Below are 22,264 nucleotides of genomic sequence, written 5' to 3'. Positions count from 1 at the left end.
CATTCAGCCAAATGCTACAAAACTGATAGGACGCTGCTTCGCAGTGCAGGTGGATAATGACCCTAAACATACTGCGAAAGCAGCTCAAGACTTTTTGAAGGCAAAGAAATGGAATATTCTTCAATGGCCAAGTCAGTTGCCTGATCTCAACCCAATAGAGCATGCTTTTCACTTATTGAAGACAAGACTGAAGGCAGAAAAACCCACAAACAAGCAGCAACTGAAGGTGGCTGCAGTGAAGGCCTGGCAAAGCATCTCCAGGGAGGAAACTCAGAATCTGAGTTTTGAGAACATGGGCTCCAGACTTCAGGTGGTCATTGACTGCAAAGGATTTTCATCCAAGTATTAAGATTATGGTTATACTGTATTTACAATTATGCTACTTTGTCCAAATACCTTTGAGCCACTGAAAATGAAGGTACTTTGCTGAAAAAGGCTGTAATTCCTAAACGGTAAATGCCATATTTTTGTGGAACCTCTTAAAATAAAGCTGAAAGTCTACACTTCGAGCAAATCTTGAGTGTTTTATTTCAAATCCATTGTGGTGGTGTATAAAGGCAAAATCACAAAAACTGTATCATTGTCCAAATATACATATATGTACACACACATATACATATATATATATATATATATATATATATATATATATATATATATATATATATATATATATATATACCTGTTTTATGGAATACATTATAAAATGTGAAAATAATTTGGTACTCACTTTGCGGCTTCCATCAGCTGACTTATAGGTCAGCATGTAGTTGTCGATGTCTGCAATGGGCGGTTGCCATGAGATGAGGGCACTACGGTGGTTGACCTCACTAGCAGTCAGATTCTGGGGAGCGTCCATGGCTATGGAACAAAAGCTTTAAGGTCATACAAAGGACAATTTATCTTTTCTTGTCCAGTTCTGACTAGTTTAACCAGTTCTGATATAATTTGTACTGTTCACATACAGTGACATTTTGTATGGTACAGTGACATCCTCTGCTGCAAGAATGTAGGTGTGGTAGGGATTGCACTACTACTACAACAATGCACAGGTTACTAATTAAATTTCCAAGTTCAATCCTTTTTGGCCTACACTGTTAATGACAAAAGTAAATAAATTGGTGCAATATATGTGCAAAATAATAAATCTGTGTATCATGTTACACTATTTAATAGTGTACCAATTCTTAAAATGCATTCCGGTTTGAAAGAGCTGGCAACGCTGCTGGCGACTCAGGCCATTAATTGGTGTAGTGTTTCATCTACCCCAAGTTGCCCAGCCATGGGGTTATGCTAAGCCATTTGAAAAAGCATTTCTCTGCAGGTTTTTGGGACTAATAATTGAGTCACAGCTTCTCCTATTTGAATGTCCCAGCTCACTCAGTATAAATGATTTTATCCCCTTCCTACCTTTGCAAGCCATAACTGCAAAGTTGGGAAAGGTCAGTGCTGTCCCAGTCTGCACATTTCTGTCATCGATCATTGTGACCTGATCAAGCACATTCTTAAATTATTATATGACTGCTCCAGCCACAATGGGCTGGAAGAGAGGAGGCAAGACCTCATCCACTGGATAGGGAGGATAGCATGAACATCCTTAGTCAACTGGGCGGCTTTCACCAGAGAGTTGGTTTGGTGGCACAAGACCCATGTTGACATCTGGGCTGGAAGGCAATTGATGAATTGCTCAAGTGGCACCCATTTGATTACCTTCTTGGGGTGTGCCTGGTCCAGTCTCAGGCAGTATCTGTAGAGTACAGCAGTCTCTGGGAGAAGGTCCCCTTGAACATTTCCAGGTACACCTTGGCGTAATCCTGAGGTGTCATCATGGCGAGGGTGCTTAATGATGGTCTTGCAAAGGTAGGAAGGGGATAAAATCCATGACTGGTCGCTGCTCCTGCATCTGGGACTGGGTGAGAGGACTCTGCTCCATATTTGCATCTCATCCACTGTGTAGCTCCAAGGTTTCAGCACTAGTGTGACAATGACAATTAAATGCTACTCAGGAACATAGAAGACTAAAGGTGATATTGAACATGAACTTTCTTATAAGCTTGTTCCTTCTGGTAGAGGTCTGCACCTAATCACATTTCTTGTGGTGTGGGATTAAATTTCCAACAGTAGCAGTCAGTAATTTGGGTGAGAGTGGGCGGTCAACACCTTGAACTCTGGCATGTTCCTCAAACCATTCCTGAACAATTTTTGCAGTGTGGCAGGGTGCATTATTTTGCTGAAAGAGGCCACTGCCATTAGGGAATACTGTTGCCATGAATGGGTTATTTGGTCTGCAACAATGTTTAGGTAGGTGGTATGTGTCAAAGTAACATCCACTGAATGCCAGGACCCAAGATTTCCCAGCAGAACATTGCCCAGAACATCACACTGCCTCCGCTGGCTTGCCTTCTTCCCATAGTGCATCCTGGTGCCATCTCTTCCCCACGTAAGTGATGCACACGCACCTGGCCATCCATATGATGTAAAAGAAAATGTGATTCATCGGACCTGGCCACCTTCTTCCATTGTTCCATGGTCCAGTTCTGATGCTCACGTGCCCATTGTAGGCACTTTTGGTGGTGGACAGGGGTCAGCATGAGCACTCTGACTGGTCTGTGGCTACACAGCCCCATACACAGCAAGCTGCAATGCACTGTGTGTTCGGGCATCTTTCTATCATAGCCAGCATTAACTTTTTCAGCAATTTGTACTACAGTAGCTCTCCTGAGGGATTGGACAAGACAGGCTAGCCTTTCCTCTCCACACACATCAACGAGCTTTGGGCACCCACGAACCTGTCGCCAGTTCACCGGTTGTCCTTCCTTGGACCACTTTTGGTAGTGCTAACCACAGCATACTGGGAACACCCCACAAGACCTGCCATTTTGGAGATCACCCAGTCATCGAAGCCATCACAGTTGGGCCATTGTCAAAGTTGCTTAGATCCTTACGCTTGCTGATTTTTCCTGCTTCCAATACATCAGCTTCAAGAACTGACTGTTTACTTGCTGCCTAATATATCCTACCCCTTGACAGGTGCCACTGTAATGAGATAATCAATGCTTTTCACTTCACGTCAGTCATTTAAATGTTATGGCTGATCAGTGTATATACTGTATACTTTTAAGAACACATGGAAAGTATGATGCTGAAAGCACTCATCTGTGTGCGCAGCACATGCATAATACAGTCCTCAGAGCAGGCTATGCAAGTGGTTGATAAGAATGATGGCAAAGTGTGGGTACTCTGTCATCAGATGTTGAACTTGGATTGGAAAATGATCAGTTTAGTGCTAAGAAGCCAACCTCAGGCAATTCAGTCTTCAGTCAACGACATCCTATTCTTGCCTGAATGTTTCAAATAGCTTATTAAAATTTTCATTTCAGTATAGTAAGCCAACAGTTTTTGTTTGTTCATATTTTTTGGTTTATAATTTTGAGTGACAGAGGTCATGTTTAATTTAAAGAGATCTGTTTTTCTCTGTGACAGTTTTTCTACTGTTTTGACAGTAAAATATTTTAAAATAATACTGTATGTTGATAAGACAAATAAAAATAACAAATCTCTCTCTCTTATATTTTCCCATTGAGAAAAAATGTGAGATTTTGGAAATGAGATCTATATTCAGCGGGTTGGGTCGGGTCAGGAAGAAAAACATTCTATGCAGATAATGGGTGTACACAGAGTCAATTTTAAGTGGGACCGGGCGGATTTAAAAAAAAAAAAAACAGTTTTGCGCAGACCTCTACCTTCTGGCAAAAAAATAATAAAATAAAGTAGTAAATCATACTTTGATCCAGTGGAAATTTGGCTGCTTTCCAGTTGCTCTGCACTTCTAACTTGACAGGCTCTCTCTCTCTCTCTCTCTCTCTCTCTCTCTCTCTCTCACACACACACACACACACAGAATCCAGTTGCACATTAAAGAACTACTATAAGCCTGAGAGAGTTTGTGGACTAGTGTCTGGGGTATGAATGAATGTTGAATGCTGAACTGAAGTTGAGGTATAATATTCTAACGTGTTTGTTTTCTATGTGACAGAGAAGGCCAGAGAAGAAGATATGGCAGAATATATGGAGTCTGTGATGGAGTGATTTGGCCAGTACGTATCTTGGTGAGGGTCCAGTGTAGCCGGATTGGAGTCCTGAATATGGGCCAAGTACTTTGTAACTACTTGAATGAGTGCAACAGGGATGTAGTCATTGAGGCACATAACTGGAGATATCTCAGGCACAAGGATGATGGTTGCAGCAGGTGAATACAGCAGCCAGGGAAATGGTCAAGTCAATTCCACCCAAGTTGGTTTTATTGTCATTCCACTATATACAAGGAAATGTATACTAGTTAATGTCATTTCATCCACGACCATGGTGTAGATAATACAGGACAGTACACAGGATTACAAATGCATGACAGTGTGAGATGAGTGCAAAATATGCAATAAATACAAAGGACAATAAATACACAGGACAATAGATACACAGGACAGTGCACGCTAACTAGCCAGAGTACTGGATGGGAGAAACCACTGCAAACTATTGTCTGTAAACTTTTGACTCTGAAAAGAAATGCAGCACCAATATCAAGTAAAGAATTAAAAGTAGGAAAAAAGTGTCTCATAACAGCAAAAAGTGCCCCATACAGATGTGGCCTTTAAGAATGTACGTTTTTTCACGTGGTTTCACGTGATTTGTCATGTGTGATCACGAGGCATCCTGCAGACACGCTTGTTAAATTCATTCGCTGTGCTTCACACAATATCCACCAGGTGACACATGGAACAACAAACTGTAGCTCTACACACAACACTGAAAAAAATAGAATCTGTGGTTGGTTAGATTTAAGAAAAAATATTACGTATGGTTTACATAAAAATATTACGTATCTCATCAAAACGTGATTTCACTGATTATGCTAAACCTAATTTAAACAAGTTTCTAATTACAAGACTGAATTATGCCAAGTGAGTGTGATCAATTCACATAGTACAGCTACTATAACCATAGTGTTTAAATTAAGATGGCTAAAATGTGTGGGGAAGAATAGCACAGTGGTAATGTGGTTGTTGTAGAATGCCAGCAAGCCGGGTTCTCATGTGAGCGTGAGGATTCGATGAGCTTTTTTTTTTTTTTTTTTCTCAGTGTAGAAAGTCGATTTGTGTTTGCATGTGTAAATATGGATGTCCTTCCTCAAAGTAGCATTGAATGAATTCCATTTTCTTTTTTCTTGCCAGTGGAAACTTTAGTTCTTTTCTTAGATTTAAAGTTTCACCATTGAAAAAATTAGTTTAAAGTGAACACAGAACTCTACAGTCCAGATCAGACTGCCACTTCAACTTGGCAATGATTAGTCTTGAATCGATCTTTAAATATGCCTAGGCTTATAGATTATTACATTATATATTTAACATAGAACTAACATCATTCTCTGATAGTGTCTGATAATTTGTTAACTGTACGTTTAATGTCACGATTTTGAGAACACATAAAATATCCACAATAAAATATGGATAAAAATAGCCTAATAATGGACACAAATATTTTGTAATATGGACACTGGAAAATCCATTTACACCTGACTGCATGAGTGTAATGCAGGGGATTATTATTTTATGTGCTTTGTAAACGTATTTGTAAAATAGATTCGATGATGGCAGTGTGGAAGTGGACCATCATCTTCACAGGGAGGTGGAACTTCTTCAGCTGCCGCAACAAGTACAGCCTCTGCTGAGCCTTCTTGGTGAGGGAGCTGATGTTCTGCTCCCACTTAAGCTCCTGGGTGATGGTGGTACCCAGGAAGCGGAAGGTCTCAACAGAGGTCACCGGAGTGTCACAGAGGATGATGGGTGGGTGAGGGGCTAGATCCTTCCTGAAATCCACTATCATCTCCGCTGTCTTGAGAGCGTTGAGCTCCAGGTTGTTCATGCTGCACCATGACACCAGACAGTCCATCTCCCTTCTGTAGGCCTACTCATCTCCATCAGAGATGAGGCCGATGAGGGTGGTGTCATCTGCGAACTTCAGAAGTTTGACAGACTAGTGACTAGAAGTGCAGCTGTTGGTATAAAGCCCCACAGTTATGGAACAGCCTTCCAATTAGAGTTCGGGGCTCAGACACATTCTTAGTGTTTAAGTCTAGGCTAAAAACATATTTGTTTAGTCAAGGCTTTTGTGAATAGTTTTTCTTAGGTAAAGGAGCAGATCTGGAGGGTTCACAGGCATAGTGTGTTTTGGTGAACTGGGATATTTGGATACTGTCCTTAACCATTACAGGACAAAAGCTTACCTAACAATCTCTCTCTCTCTCTCTCTCTCACACTCTCTCTCTCTCTCTCTGCCTCTCTCTCTGTCGAGCTTCACATGCTACTCCTGAGATACTAGTGATCCTGACCCCTTCTGCTATCCAGACCTGCCTGATCCATCCCATGCCCTACTTCTGGTTGGAGTTCTCATCTGTTGCTTGCTGCTGCTGGGGGTGGCCCCACATGGATGGCTTGAAGATCATTGGGATTGCTGGGGATAGTGCCTGGGCTTCAGACCATGGAGATGGCTTCGGGATCTCATACGGGGAGTTGTACTGTGATGACTTGGGACTACGATTGCTGTGGTGGCTTTGGGGTTGTGGTTGCCATGAGCAGTTTTCTACTCGTGTCTCCATCAGTAGACAGTGGATAGGTTCAACAAACCGGACTTCTTGTGAAAACTGCGATGAATTTACTGGTTGCACAATTGCACTATTTGTCTATGTAGTACACAGTAATAGATCAGATTTATTTATAATTGCACTATCCATTATCACCCTTTTGAGTCTGGTTCCTCACAAGGTTTCTTCCTCATAACGTCTCAGGGAGTTTTTCCTTGCCACTGTCGCCTCTGGCTAGCCCATTAGAAATAAATACACATATTTACAATTTATTTTGATTAATTTAATTTGAATGTATTTATTTCTGTAAAGCTGCTTTGTGACAATTGTTAAAAGTGCTATACAAATTGAATTGAATTTAATACAGTGTGACATAATCACAAATGTAAATATGTTGCAACAGTGTCATCTGATGGTTGTGCTTAAGGTGGCAAATATTTATTTAATGTTTTTCCCTTGATTTTAGGGACATTGTTGACAACACCATTAGCCATAGTGTTCAACTGCCAGCAAGTTCAGTGAAAAAACAGCTCTGGCGTGACACTGGAGAGGACATCAGTGAGTGTTCCATTCCCGAGGATCAGGCAAAAGCTTGGGTGGAAGTACAGGAAAACTCAACATTGTCCCATGATCAGAGACAAAAATAAAGAGATACATCTCCAACAAGCCTAGATATGGATCAAGGAGAAGGAGATGTTTCTCATGAAATCATTTTCATTGATGAAACAATGGTGGCTTTGGATCACTTTGCCACCATGTAATTTCATAAGAGTGGCAGACACGTGTCCAAACCAAAGCCAAAACACCCACTGAAAGTTCATCTTTGTGGAGCAATATCCAGAGTGGGAAAATGGACCGGTCTTTCTTTGAAGATGCTATTATAAAATAAACCGCTGCTCTCTACATTAGGGAAAACTTCGGAGTCCATCACCACTTTTTCCAGGACAATGACCTGAAACACACTGCTGCAAGCAGAGTCATTGTTGCAGAGGGTATAAACTGGGTGAAGACTCCACCAGAATCCACTGATATGAGTCCCATTGAGATGGTGTGGCATAATCTGAAAGACTATATTCAGAAAGAAGCAAAAGCAGCTACAAAGTCTGACTTAATTGCTGCTATAAATAAATTGTGGTTCAAGGAATTCGACTATATGCAACAAATACATAAATATACTGTTTAAAGTTCTTCCAGCTGTGGTTGAGCATCAGGGTGGACACACTGGACTGTAGTATATATAGGCTAAAGTGTAATGCCATAAAATAAAAATACTGTACATTTCCAATATATGAATAAGATATATTGATATATATTGACATATACAATATATAAGACCACTTTCCAATAAATATAAACGTTTTTATTGGCACAACCATTTTGCTGTATTTCTGTATTCATTAGATTAAACTGGAACATAATAAAACTGAATGCTACAGTAGTAGTTCTTAAAAATACTGTGACACCCACTATATAGGGAATAGTAAATTAGTGAAGTGAAGTGAAGTAAAGTGTAGTAAATTGTAGCCAAGTATGGCGACCCATACTCGGAATTTGTGCTCTGCATTTAACCCATCCAAGTGCACACACAGTAGAGAACACACACCCCAAGCAGTGGGCAGCCTTTTTTGGGGGGTGGGGGTTTGGTGCCTTGCTCAAGGGTCTCACCTCAGTTGTGGTATTGAGGGTGGGAGAGAGTACTGGTCATTCACTTCCCCCACCTACAATCCCTGCCAGACCTGAGACTCAAACCCACAACCTTCAGGTTCACTTTCGGGTAAATTAAATTAATGTAAATCAAATTCACACGCCAAACATGTAAAAATACTACTATTAATAACTATGAATAACTATGAATTATTAATGTTTTATCGGCATGTGCACAGTACATGTATTGTACAATAAACTTGAATTACACTGAAAAAAATGAAGTGTGGTTGGATAGATTTAAGATAAAATATTACTTATGGTTTACATATGGATGTATGAAAACAAATTATGTTAATGTAACTCAATTAAATCACGTGGAACTGATGTAAGCATTTGAAATAAGTAAATTTATTGAGCTTTTTTTTCAGTGTGTGGACATGTGTGTTCACTTGAAACCAGTTTTTTCAATAGTGAATCTTTAAATCTAAGAAAAGAACAAAAGTTTCCATTGGCAAGAAAAGAGAAAATGAAAGCATAACCAATACAATCACGTTTTGATGAGAAACATAACATTTTATGTATTTTTATGCAAACCATACGGAGTATTTTTCTTAAATCTATAGGTTCAACGACATTTAATGTGCTATGGTGCTTGTTGCAAAACGGTTCTGAGAGAGGTTCCCAGATCTGCAGGCCAAGCACAAGCAGGCCAGGGGCTTCAGTATGAGAAACAGCACTGTTTGTTTGGAAAAAGAGTATATGCTGTATAAGCTGTATATGTCCTGGCAGAACTACTGGTCTTGTCTTTCCTGTGCCCACAGCATGCACGTGATCCTGCGTGATACAGCATGAAATCGCAGGGTCCCTTTTCCTCTGACGTGCATTCACAATGACCACATCTGTAGGTGTGCAGTGATGATTGTACGATGGTGGTTTTTGCGAAGAGTTTGAGACCTTTGTTCTCCCCAGGAACACAAAGTTCCCCATGCTTCACACATTCCACAGAACCCAGCTTTAACAGACTACATAAGGCTACTTTACATCTCCTGTAAGGACAATGACTTTTAAGATGATGCACCATAGTTTGAAAACTTGTTGCCTCTTTTAATGTCATTCTGTATATGTATCATGCTTATAGCCACCAGGTCATTACGATGCTTTTGATCATTTAACAGGTATCATAGTGTTTGCGAGTGTATCAATAACAGCAGGTATGTCGTGTTTGGTATGTGCGTGATTGCTATTGAATTTCCTAAGAAATGGTATAACTTGAAGTGTACAATCTATTACATGCAAGTTACCAAATTCCTGACCAAAGTTCTAACTTAACCTTGTGCAAAGTTTGCAAAGCACATAACTCAGTGACCAGAATGTTAATTAGTGTCAGAGGAGGAGAATACCATTTACAACCTGCCCCAAGAGCCTGCTGATTGGAGCAAACACTTTGGGATCAGCCCAACTGGAAAGGGTTAAAACCCCCTGACACAAAGGAACGTGGGAGTCTCATCCAACACATCTTTGCGAGAGTCCATCAACATCTTCAGGGAGCCTCTACCAACATCTTCAAGGAGTCCTCTTCAACTAACAGCTCAAGAGAGTCTCCATCCACATCTGAAGGAAGTCTCATCAACCAAGAGTGTTAGAAGTTCTTTCCCCTTGTCATCACGAGGAGATTACGCTTGCTCCGAGACGCCGCATCCAGACTGGTTCCTGCAAAGCCTCCAGCTCTCGCCTTCGCACCGCTGTGAAGTTTTGCAACCCGCCTATGAGACACCGCAAGATTCGCGCCTCACTCTGTTTATCAGCCCCACTGGTCTTTCGAGATGCTACATAAGGTTAACCAGACCGCTGACCAATCAACATCGCTGGAAACCCCTTCCAAACAACAACGCGACGAGGGATTCCCTGGCAACACAAACGCAAGTGTAGTACCTCCAGATTCTCGCTGAACTGGTGCATTTAATACAAGTCTAAAGCGCTTCTAAATGAAGCGAATGTTAAATTAAACTGATAAGTTGATGGTTCATTCGGGTCACGGCCTGAGAACTGCTAGAAACTCGGAATTTCATTCATTCTTTTTTCAAAGCCATTTTCACCCCTGTTTGTGTGTGTGTGTGTGTCTGTGTGTGTACGTGCATGCATGTGTGCGTGTTTTTGTGTTAGATTAATTTCTGTGTTTTGGAATAGTAATAATGTCTCGTCTGATTTTTTAAAGGCAAGTGTCTTGTGCGTCTGTGCTTATAATTTACTGCCTTAAACTGCTGCTATTACTGTGCTCTTAATATAGTGTTTCACTATATTTAGGATATTATTGCCGGTGGTCACAGAGGTAATATCCCATACACAATTAATAAATACATTCATTTCAACTTATCGCTGGACGAATAATTGATCAGCTATTAAAATATTAAGTTTACAAAATTTCCCCTTCTGAGCTGATCTGCTAATCTCCTACATATTTTGTTGGAGAATACATCAGCTTAACCTAAACAGCTAATTTCCTACACTGTTGATGAGGCACAGTGTCACTTATGACTAGTTCCATCAGTGAACTTGATGATGTGGCTGTTGAAGATGTCTGTGAAGACATCAGTCACTTGGTAGGGGCACTTCTTCAGCACATAAGCAGGGGCATTGTCAGGGCCAGCAGCTTTACATGGGTTTAACATCAGCAGGGTTTCTGCATGTCTGCTGTGGTCAAAGACAACACTTGGCTGCCAGGGGGAGCTGTTATTCATACTGCTTCCTCTGTTTTGGAGGCTTCAAAGTGGGCATAAAAGTCATTTAACCTGTCTAGGAGGGAGGCATAATTGGTGCTGACAAGGTGATTCTTCCATCTCTACTGATTGTTTGAATCCCCTGACACATGCATTGTGGGTTATTGTTAGTGAAATGTTGTATCTGCTGTTTGTAGGAGACCTTGGTTCTTTTGATGCTGTTGGCGAGGTTGGTCCTTGCTGCCCTGAGAGCCACACTGTTACCTGATCTGAATGCAATCACAGGCCTTGAGGGTTGAGCAGACCTCAGCATAGTGACAGTTTGAGTGATCACATCATCCCCACACTTGCTTATATTGCCAGTGACCGATGATGTATATTACTCTAAGTCTGGAGTATGGACCCCACATGCAGTGGCATGGTCCAATCAGTGTGAATCAAAATCAAAACAGTCCTGTAATGTTGATACCGCTCCCTCTGGCCACACTTTAATTGTGTTAGTGGCTATTTTTTCTCTTTCAACAGCAGTTGATATGCAGGGATTAACAGCACAGAGGTGTGATCTGAAAGTCTGAGGTGAGGCAGTGGATGGCTTTATACTCTCCCTTTGTGTTCACACAAACATAATCCAGTGTATTGTATCCATGTTGTTGAATCATATAGTGCCTTTTAGGCCCTTAGGTGCAAGCTACCCATTAATGGTGTGTACACTATATGGCCAAACGTTTGTGGACACCTGAGCATCACACCCATATGTGCTTTTTGAACATCACATTCCAGATTTAGCCCCCTTTGCTATTATAATAACCACCTCTCCTCTGCGAAGGCTTTCCACTAGATTTTGGAGTGTGGCAGTGTGGATTTGCCCATTCAGCCATAAGAGCATTAGTGAGGTGAGGCACTAATTGTCTGGCCAAAAGGTCTGAGGCTCAGTCAGCGTTTCTGTTCATCTCAAAGGAGTTCAGTGGGGTTGAGGTCAGGGATCTGTGCAGGTGACTTAAGTTCTTCCACACCAGCTTTGGCAAACTATGGCTTCATGTGGCTCGCTTTGTGCACAGGAGCACTGTCATGCTGGGACATGTTTGGGACTCTTAATTCCAGTGAAGGGAAATTGTAATGCTACTGCATTCAAACACATCCTATCCAATTGTGTGCTTCCATCTTGTGTGGCAACAGATTGGGGAAGGCTCACATGAGGATGTGGTGGTCAGATGTCCACAAACTTTTGGCCATATAGTGTACCTCATTACTAAATACTACCTTCTAGACAGCAGCAAGTGCACATCTACACAACCTATGGCCATGTTAGCACATCACAGCACATCTGACCGCTTCTTTTTGGGGGTTCAAAAAACTTATAAACAAAGACATACTACGTACATATCATCACAGTATAATCCACAACAATTTTGTTCTTAATTTAAATACACAGCTGAAACACTGAGTAAATTAATGTCCAAAGGAGAAATATTCTGCCCATGAAGCATCTCAAAAGATGATATATCTGCTGAGTACATTCATATTCATACCCACACCCTTTAATCTTTTACTATTAAAACAGCGCAATCATTGAAATGCTGAAGACAGCCAACATTCCTCCAGAGGGAGGCATGAAGTTGGTTTTATGTTGTCATTTCAATTAATGCTAAGCTCGCATATGCTACACTCTCTGCCAGAAATGCCAAAATGACATATTTCAACATCTCAAAATCCCTGTAGGACAGTACATATATTACAGAACTGTTTATTCTGCTCTTTTTCAGCGATGAGATATTGTTACATTTTATCCAAGCATGACAGCATCTAAATCCACTGTGCTTTGAGTGTATATTTTTTCAAAATTAAGCTGGCATTAATAAAAATATCAAAAATCTGTCTGAAGTCAAATGAACCCAGCAAACTCTGTCAGGTGATTGCACATCAAAATTCTGTTGCTAAGCCTGTGACACTTTTATATGCAAATTAATTTCCTCTAATCCATGAGGCCTAATGAACAGCTTCTGGGAGGGCTGCTTGATTGAGATTGAGTTTGAATTTGCCTGAAAGCATTTGCTCCATTCTAAGCAGCCATGTCAGATTTTTTTCTTTCTTTTTTCTAATGCCTTGATTCATTTCCTCCTTGTATTTCCCATGGGAAAAAAAACATCCCTGCTGACAACTAAGCCTTGCTTGTTTGTCGACTTCCCCTCACAAGTGGCCTCTTGCAGTGCAAGTCATGGACTGTAGTGGTGTGTGGAGTGCACATATGGTCTGTTTCCTTTGAAACACAGAGGCATATTAATGTTGTAATCAGTTAGCTGCCTAGCTATCCACAAAATGACAACAGTCATTAATAGTCTATCAAAAATAGAATACTTTTAATAATTTCCTGAAGGTTCAAACAATCAACAATTAAAAATAACTTATACAGTATATTGCTTCTTCACTTGTATATTACTGTTGCTTTTTGTTTGTTAACTTACTTTCCTTATTCTATAGATTCCAGAACACATCTATTTCCTATTTTACTTACGTAAGATTTAATCGACTTTTATGATAATGAGAGGGCTATGTTCAGTTATCCAGGTATTAGATTAATCCAGGCTGTTTTGCTCTGATGTCAACAGTTAATGAAGAGCAATCACAAGTGTCACTGTCAACCACATTGACTAGTCCTGTGATCTGCTGTGGATTAGGATGGAATTTGAGAACTCTGAGATCAACAAAATTAAAGACACTTAAAATATTTTCTGAAGTGTCTTCAAACACATTCAGAATGTTATGACAAGATTGTGTTTGTCTCCCTACTAGCCCTAAAGGGACAGGATGGAGTTTTTTTTCTCAGGCTACATATAATCTTCATTTGCTTATGCCCACTTTAGCCTCAGATTACTGTTCTTGGCTGGCAAGAGTAGAACCCAGTGTGGTCTTCTGCTGTTTCATGTGTTGTGCATTCAGGTTATTTGAGTTACTGTAGCCTTCCTGCCAGTTTGAACCAGTCTGGTCAGAGGAAAAGAGATTTAATGAATATGTGAGCCTCCACTGCACTCCATCCACCCCCTTCATCATTGATCAGAAGGTTCAAGGTTTAAATTATGGCACTGCCAATTTACTACTTTTAGGGCTCTTGAGCAACCCTCTTAACCCTCAACTACTTAGCTCAATTGTAAGTCATAGCATAAATAAAAAAAATATATATTACACAATCATTTAATTCTTAAATTTCTACCAAAAGTGAAATTCTCACAATGCATTATGGGTGATGCATGTAGTATTGCATCCTTTATAGTTTTTGGGACCTTTTCCAAATAGAACACAGGATGTGAATACATGCTGCATACAGTACATGAGGTTGCAGACATTGATTTTGAAGTTGGAGATTTAAAATATTTTCATTCAACATCACAAATAATACCAAACATGTTTTTAAGCACAACACACATTCTAGTATCATGACTTGGATACGTGTTTTTGAGTTACTAACAAGGGACTCACGTGTGATGAAGCTGGTGATCACAGTGCCACTGGTCAAAGGGCCCTTGGTGGCATAGAGACCAATGGAATAAGGAGTGCTGGGGAGAAGTTGACTCAGCTGATGTTCCTGCTTGTTCCCTTCCACTAGAAATGTGTCTGCTGTCACTAGTTAAAAAGGAAAGGTAAGCTTCAACACTTCATTCGTCAAAGACAGAAGAAGAAGCCTTTATTTGTCACATGCACATTACAGTCCAGTGAAATTCTTTTCTTCACATACCAGAGCACAGGGTCAGCCACAACACAGCACCTGTGGAGCAGAGAGGGTTAAGGGCCTTGATCAAGGCCCAACAGTAGCAGCTTGGCAGTATTGAGGCTTGAACCCCCAACTTTCTGATCAGTAACCCAGCACCTTAGCCGTTGAGCCACCACTGCCCTAATAGCCTTTTGTAGACATTATTTGTAGATAATGGCTTTTTGTAGTTTGGTGTAAATCACTTTCCACCATTTCGATTTTTAAAGCACATACTCTGAAAGCTGTAAATTACTGTATACTGTAAAATACCATAAATGTAAATATTTACAGTGAATCTGAGCTTATCCCAGAAACACTGGGTGCAAGGTTGGATGAGAAAACACCCAAGATGGGGTGCCAGGACATCATAGAGCACCATGTACACTCACATTCACACACACACTCACGAGTGTGGAGTCACCAATCAACCTACTGACATGCTTTTGGGAGGTGAGAGGAAACCAGAGATGGGAGGAAACCCATAAGAAACTCACACATACATGGGGAGAAACTCCACACAGAATGTAACCTGAGCACAGGACCAAACTGAGGACCTTGGAGCTGTGAGATGCCAACTCTACCCACATGCTATCCTATTTTGTAAGCTAATGAAGTTAAAAATCATTGTGTGCAATGAGCTATTAAGGAAACAAAAAAGTAGAAATTTAACAAGCAGTTGAGAGTAGCACTGAATGCTGCAGAGGTGTCTACTGGCAGTTATATTACTCTTCGTTATCTCCCTCTCCCTCTCTCTGTTACTCTGTTTCACCATCTGTCCCTCTCACAATCCTTTCCTTTGCTTTTTTCTCACTCATCTTTTCTTCCGTTTTCTCCTCACTCGATTTCCATTTTCCCTCTTTCCAGTTCATCTTTCTGCCCTCTTCTCTCTCTTCTCTGACATATTTTCCCTCTCTCTGTTTCCTTTCTCCTATGCTGTTTCTCTTTTTATTTCTACCTACCTTGGCTACGGGTGAGAGTGAGTACATAGTTATCCACGTTAGAGAGTGGAGGAGTCCAGCGCAACAATGCTCCCTGTGGTGTGACATTCAGGGCCATCAGTTCCATTGGCATGTCCATGGCTGCAGGTGAAAAAGACTGTAGTTTAGCGTAGTTTATGAAAGAGATGTCTGTAGAAAAGCAGTTTTGCATGACTCTGATATTTTCTTTTTTTATGTGCACAGGATTTTCAGAGATGGTTAAATATAGCACATCTCTCCAGGTTGAAACTAATTTGTTTTGATTAACATCCTGGGAAAGACCACAATTTTCTAAAGGAGCAGAGTTTGTGGGAGAAATTATACATTCGAAGCAGACACACCTAAGGACTCACTGAAAAGGCACATACACCACTGGGAGGGGCAAAGTTAACCTCGTAGAACCTGAAGAGAGCACTTGGCAATGTCAATGTAGCTGCAGCACAGACTTCCTGGAGCAGCATTCCCATAAGGAGGTAACATTTCTCATAGAGTGGCATGTCATGATAGGGCCTGGGGGTCCAGTACATCTATAGGTGATAACATCCAGACCCAGATGCTTAGATAAGAGTGCTTTCATGTCTTTGTTTACTGGCTGATCTGAGGATAGGATAGTCACCATCCAATCTAAATAGTAATGAAACAAGGAGTGCTCTGCAGGCTCTCCTTCATGAAATGCTGAAAGGTCAATGGTGATTGATTTACAAAGCTGGGTGATATAACTTTGGTCAGATATCCTAGATCCATCCAAATGGTGACATAGTCCTCTGGCCTACAAAGCAATCGTCAAGCAAAGCAATCGTCAGAGCATGTAGCTCTTCCACTCTTTTTACTGAAGTGGTCACTAGCAAAAAAAACAGTTTCAGAGTCAATTGCTTAGTTTGGAACCTTGCATAGGCTTGCATAGTCAGGAGGGGATGTAAGGGACTTCAGCACAAGGGGAGAGGAAAGGGCTCTTAGGGAATCGTTGTCAGCCATGGTGCTGTGATTTAATGCATGTACACTTTTAGCATAAATGAGGAGTAGCTGCTATCCAGCAGTCCCTGAGTAAAATGTAGTATTTACTGGATCCAGATAATGAGTTGCACACCATTCACAGAAGAATTTGCACCTAAAGGCATAAAAGGGCATACAAGACCTGGACTGCTTTGTTGCAGTCCTCAGTTGGCAATTCATTCTGAGGGGCCAACCCTCCAGGCACAAGATAATTGCCTGGGGGTGCCAGATTTCTCTGTTCATTAGGCCTGATCAGATCAGATTTGACAATCCTGGTGTCTAGTGTTGCACGGTATCAATAAGCTTCTAAGTAATACTGTTTCCACAATATAATATTTGTGACCACTAAGTGAATATACCTGTAAAGACACTGGTGCTGATGACCTTGCTCTCCTGGCTTCCACGCACAGTGTTTAATTTGATGTCATATTCTGTCGCGGGATGGAGTCTGGTCAGAGTATAGTTTGTCACATCCTTGTCAATCAACACACTGTCCACTTGACCTAGAATTAAAAAAACTTTCCATAATGTATTTGCAACTTGAAAAGGGTTTCTATACTAAGATGCAGTGGGACTGCAAATGACCATACCTCTAGCAGACTGGTAGGACATTTTGTAGTAATCAAAGTGAGCAAGCGGCTGAGCCCATGATACGGTTACTGAATCCTCAGAGATGAATGATACCATAATCTCTCTGGGAGGGTCCATACCTAAAGCAGAGATAGCTTATCAATGTTAAGTAAAGACAACTGTGGGAACTTTTAAACTAGTATTTTAAAAGTTTTACTAGTTTTACTAGCACTAAAACTAGTATTTAAAAGGCTTTATGACTGAATTTATGCATACATAATATGTAAAATTTGAAAATTATCATTTTTATTGAAATGTCTAAAGCTCTATAAACTCGGAAATATGAAGTACATTCTATAACATGTTCTAAACATGTTCAGTGTCAAATCTCATCATAATACCATGTGGATATTTTTCTACTGTCATATTTGTTATGGCTTAGGCAGAATTATGAAGCAAATTTAATAGTTACAGATATTTATTAAAACTACGAACATTTACAATGAAAAAAAAAAAAGTTTCAGGTAAATTAAAGACACACAATCTAAACATACATTTTGAAAGTGTATAATGCACCAGTACTTGTTCAAGATGTTAGCAAGCTGCTGCACCTACTGCAAATAAATAAATAAATAAATAAATAAATAAATAAATAAATAAAATGCCAAATAGTGGCATTTATGTTTCAGTAGGTTTCTAAGCAAACAGGGAATTAATTATAGTACTCTTTATTTGAGTATTGTTCATGAAAGTACAAAGAATGATGAGCACATTCTGTAAAAAGGTTACATGTTGGGCCACTGGTATAGATTCTACAACTCTCTGGAACTGTACTGGAGAAATGAACACCATCCTTCCAAGAGACACTCCCTCAATTGGTGTTTTGATGATTTTGTAGAGCGCTGTCTAACACGTCATACAAAAATCACCTATAAGGGTTCAACTGGGTTGACATCTGGTGACTGTAAAGGTCATAGCATATGATTCACATTATTTCCCTACATCACAGCATCCAGTGAGCCCTTGGGTAGCATTGTATTTCTGGAAGGTAAAATATTTCATTATATTATAAAGATGATCAATCAGAAGAACTTTGTCAGAAGATGTGACTCTTCCCCTTTAAGAGGACCAACAAGATGACAGCAAAATGACCCCAGAACAGAGCTACAATTTTTCTTTTAATTTTTCACCCATCTGTGTGCGTACATACATATTGCATTTGCAGGAAAACATGGATGATTTATTTCCTTGTTCCATGAGCGCTTACTGGCACCAAAGCAAAGGTTGGCAGGCAGTGATTTGGCAAACCGTTACAATATATGGAATGTAAGTTCAGTGCTCTTCCAAAAAAAAAAACTGCTGATACAGTATTGTATTCAATTCTAAAACTAGAAATGTTAAATAATATGCAGCCTCATTTAAATGTTTCTGAAATAAAATGTTCCCAGTAAATGAGTTTTATTATTCATGCATGCATATAGTAAATCATTATGCATTCAAAAGAGCACTCAGCAAAAAAAATCTTAAACTCTAAAAGGCGGAAGATAACATTTTAGCAAGCTGTAAATACAACACTTTTGTGTGTTTCTTTAAACTTAAATGGCAAAATTTCACAGTGCATCTTATGTGGTAGTACAACGTGTGCCAACAAAAAACACGCAAACAAAAATACCTGACAAATCACTATAAAACACAAATTTATAGATCAATCCATGTGGCTCAGGACCACCAACAAAACCACTGAAATGCCTACATGAAAAAAGTACACAATAACTTTCAAAAACACCCAAAGTCAAAAATTGCAGAGAAAATATAGAAGTGCCTCTTGTCTTCTCTGGATTAAACATCAGCCAGCTGACAAAATAACTAAACATTTCATGATTACTCTAAATTCAAATAGAGATAATTAAGAAAGAAGTAGATACAACTGAATTAATTACAACTCAAAAGGATGAAATAAATTAACTGGCACACTTTGTGGAGGAATCTTAATCAGGAAGTGCAGTACATTTCCAGAAATACAGTAGGGACAGTAAATAACAAAAAATAGAAATAGAATGAATAAATACATGTTTCTGCTAAAAAAATATATATATATTCTATGGGAATCTATTTGGGATTTCTTTAAAAAGCTTTCTTTACAGGTTATTTTTGCTGTTTTAAAAATGTAACAATGGTGGAATGTAAATGGTAAAAAAATATGTAACAATGGTTAGAAAAGCAAATGGAATACATAATTAACTAGACTTCCCATTGCTTCACCCTTGTTTGCAATTTTTGCACTTCTCACCTGAATTTAGAACAGAATGCTGTCTAATTGGGTCTGAAATGTGTGCCAATAGCTTAGTACAAGGGCATCCAATCTTATCTGTAAAGGGCCAGCCAGTGTGGCTGCAGACTTTCAAGCCAACCAAGCAGGAGCCTGATAGTCAATTGAAGGCCAAGATCAACTGGTTAAATAGGTGGAATCAGGTGGAGCAACTGCTTGGTTGGTATATGCAGCTATCAGGTCCTACACACACACACACACACACACACACACACACAGTCCTGATAATAAGCCAGACACTCTCTGCTGTAAACAATCAGCCACAAAACACTCTGCTGCAATTGTGAATTGTCACACCTCCTCCTGTGTAAAGATCTTGCTAATATGAAGATCAGCCTATATATTTGTCCACTGAGCAAGGATGCTGTGAGACACATCTCTAAGCAAAGCTACTATCATGTTTCATTTTATTCTGTATTCAAAATATCTACAAACATGTTCAAAGAAAGCACAAAGCCTGTTTTGTCTATATTATCAAGCAAGTCCTGGTTCTCACTGAACATTGCAACAATTGCAAAAAAGGCTGACCACTGCTCGGGGTGTGTGTTCACGGTGTGTGTGTGTGTGTGTGTGTGTGTGTTCACTACTGTGTGTGTGCACTTGGATGGGTTAAATGCAGAGCATAAATTACGAGTATGGGTCACCATATCTGGCCACAAGTCACTTCACTTCACTTTACTTCACTTCACTCAATATTCAGATACATCCTTCTTAATCTTTCATTTTAATCTCATGTAGTACTTGTTAATGAGCTGATGTTTGTTGTGTTAGAACAGTGCCAACAGTAAAATCTGCAGCTCAGGGGAACCAGAATCGGGATTGGAAAACCTTGCATTAGATAATATCACTGATTGGCTGATATTTTCTATAGGAAATATGGATCAAATAATTAAATTAATTATATTTTGTAGTTAAATATGTTAATTATTGTTAGTAAATGGGTGTTCTAATAAGTATTTCTATTGAAGTGTGATGACATTATCTGTGTACATCCACATAACAGGGCATTTAAGGTTTAGTATTAAGTCAGTAAAATAGTGCCATGCACCTTTCTGACTTCAAGTGGACATTCTGCAGCAAACGTTTTGTCATTGTTATTTTTTGTTCAATTAGTCCATTACAAAGTATTAAATATTACAGATATGTGTTTTGAGTGTCTTTCAGTGTTTCTCTTCTGACATAGAAGAATAAAATGAATATGGCTGCCTGTGCCCAGCTTTGAATATTGACTACAATTTATATTAAAAAAAAAAAAAAATAGAGATCACACAGGTACATCTTGACTCTGGTACCAATTTGTTACACAGAGTAATCAAGATTGGACCCCATTATTATTATGAAATAAATAACTAGATTGGGTGTTGCTTGAAGGCTGAAGCAGTTGTACCTGTGACAATGGTGCCTGTAACTGGCTCTGAAGCTGTGTCTCCATGCATGGTAACCAGAGTAACAATGTATTTTCTGGAAGGCAGGAGGCCTGAAAGGACAGTCCTTGTCTTGGAACCATCCAGAACAACTTCAAACTCCTCACTGGAATCATCTGTAGAGTATTGCAGCTTGAAATTATTAGCAGGTGGGGCTGGAGCACTCCAGGCTATGGCGAAGGAGTCAGCTGTGATGTCTGAGAAGTAGAGCTGACTCACAGGACGGAAGCCTGTAACCAAATGATGGATGTTCAATATTATTGGTTCTCTTGAGGAATGAACTCTTCTGTAATCGTTGAACCTTCTCAGGGAGGCAGGAAGTTAAAAAAAAAGCAACATGAGGCTATGAGTTAGCATGGAGTATGGAAGATCTTTGGCCACACACATTAAGTAAATGATGTATTTTTGTAGAAGAAAAAAGAAGACTGGAGATGAAAAGAGATGAGAACAAAGAGGTGAAAAGTATCCTCGCCAGACACACATATTTCAATACAAAAGCAATGAAATACTCTACGGTAATTATTTGATACAAAATGAATAAATTCAAAGTTTGTTATATGCTCAAAATTCAAATTTAAATAGACAAAATTAAAAATTCTCTGATGAATTGTACTTAGCACCACATCATAATAATATAGGGCAGAAGAAGCCATAGCCTTGTGATATGAGTGAACCCTCAGAGCTCCAGGTTAAAAATATAACAAATAAATAAATAACTATTCAGTATGTGAAATATTCACAGTGGGTACCTGTAAAGGCATCAATTGTGGCAGCAGCACTTTGTTGTCTGCCCCTCTGAGCCATGACAGTGATGGTGTACTCAGTACCAGGCTCCAGGCCACTCAGTGTGGTGCTGCTGATATCTCTGGGTATGGTTATTTCAGTGGTCACACCACTAGCTGAGGTGTAGCTTACTCTGTAATACTCAATGGGTCCCTGGACAGAGCCCCAGAGTAAAGTGATGCTGTTCTCTGTGGAAGCTGTGACCATCAGATCCATGGGGATATCCAGACCTGTGAAAAAGTAAAAGAAAGGAATAAAAAAAATAAAGAACATAAAAAGTAGTAGTGAGCATCAGTGGAAATACATGGGATGGCAAGTGGCTTTGCTTAAAATATGGAATGACCATGTCTGCAGAGGAACTTGGGGCTCCCTCCTAAAATCTTGAAAACAATCATCACTCTACTTTTACTTTTAGTAAAGTAGAAAGCATAAAAGATTTTTT

At 39.7% G+C, this 22,264-nt stretch overlaps 1 protein-coding gene and 1 pseudogene across 8 annotated transcripts in view; one reads left to right on the top strand and one right to left on the bottom strand.

Moving 5' to 3' along the window:
• The window catches only part of tnr (tenascin R (restrictin, janusin)), a 171,186-nt gene that overhangs the window by 13,609 nt on the left and 135,313 nt on the right, over positions 1-22,264 (bottom strand). For all 8 annotated transcript variants that reach the window (XR_008301687.1, XM_053233699.1, XM_053233700.1 and 5 more), the window contains 7 exons: positions 21,789-22,052; positions 21,003-21,269; positions 17,307-17,426; positions 17,076-17,219; positions 15,706-15,825; positions 14,476-14,619; positions 731-861 (listed from right to left, as the gene is read on the bottom strand). Coding sequence is in view for 7 of the 8 variants with exons in the window: in XM_053233699.1 (XP_053089674.1) it covers positions 731-861; positions 14,476-14,619; positions 15,706-15,825; positions 17,076-17,219; positions 17,307-17,426; positions 21,003-21,269; positions 21,789-22,052 (1,190 nt within the window). In the remaining variant the exon portion in view is untranslated. The remainder of the gene's footprint in view (positions 1-730; positions 862-14,475; positions 14,620-15,705; positions 15,826-17,075; positions 17,220-17,306; positions 17,427-21,002; positions 21,270-21,788; positions 22,053-22,264) is intronic.
• LOC113540259 (uncharacterized) lies at positions 7,093-13,090 on the top strand (annotated as a pseudogene).

Source organism: Pangasianodon hypophthalmus, chromosome 4 (assembly GCF_027358585.1).
Source record: "Pangasianodon hypophthalmus isolate fPanHyp1 chromosome 4, fPanHyp1.pri, whole genome shotgun sequence".
In the NCBI taxonomy this organism is placed as follows: domain Eukaryota; kingdom Metazoa; phylum Chordata; class Actinopteri; order Siluriformes; family Pangasiidae; genus Pangasianodon; species Pangasianodon hypophthalmus.
The sequence above is the reverse complement of the archived record's forward strand: the minus strand, read 5'-3'. Positions and strand labels throughout refer to the sequence as shown.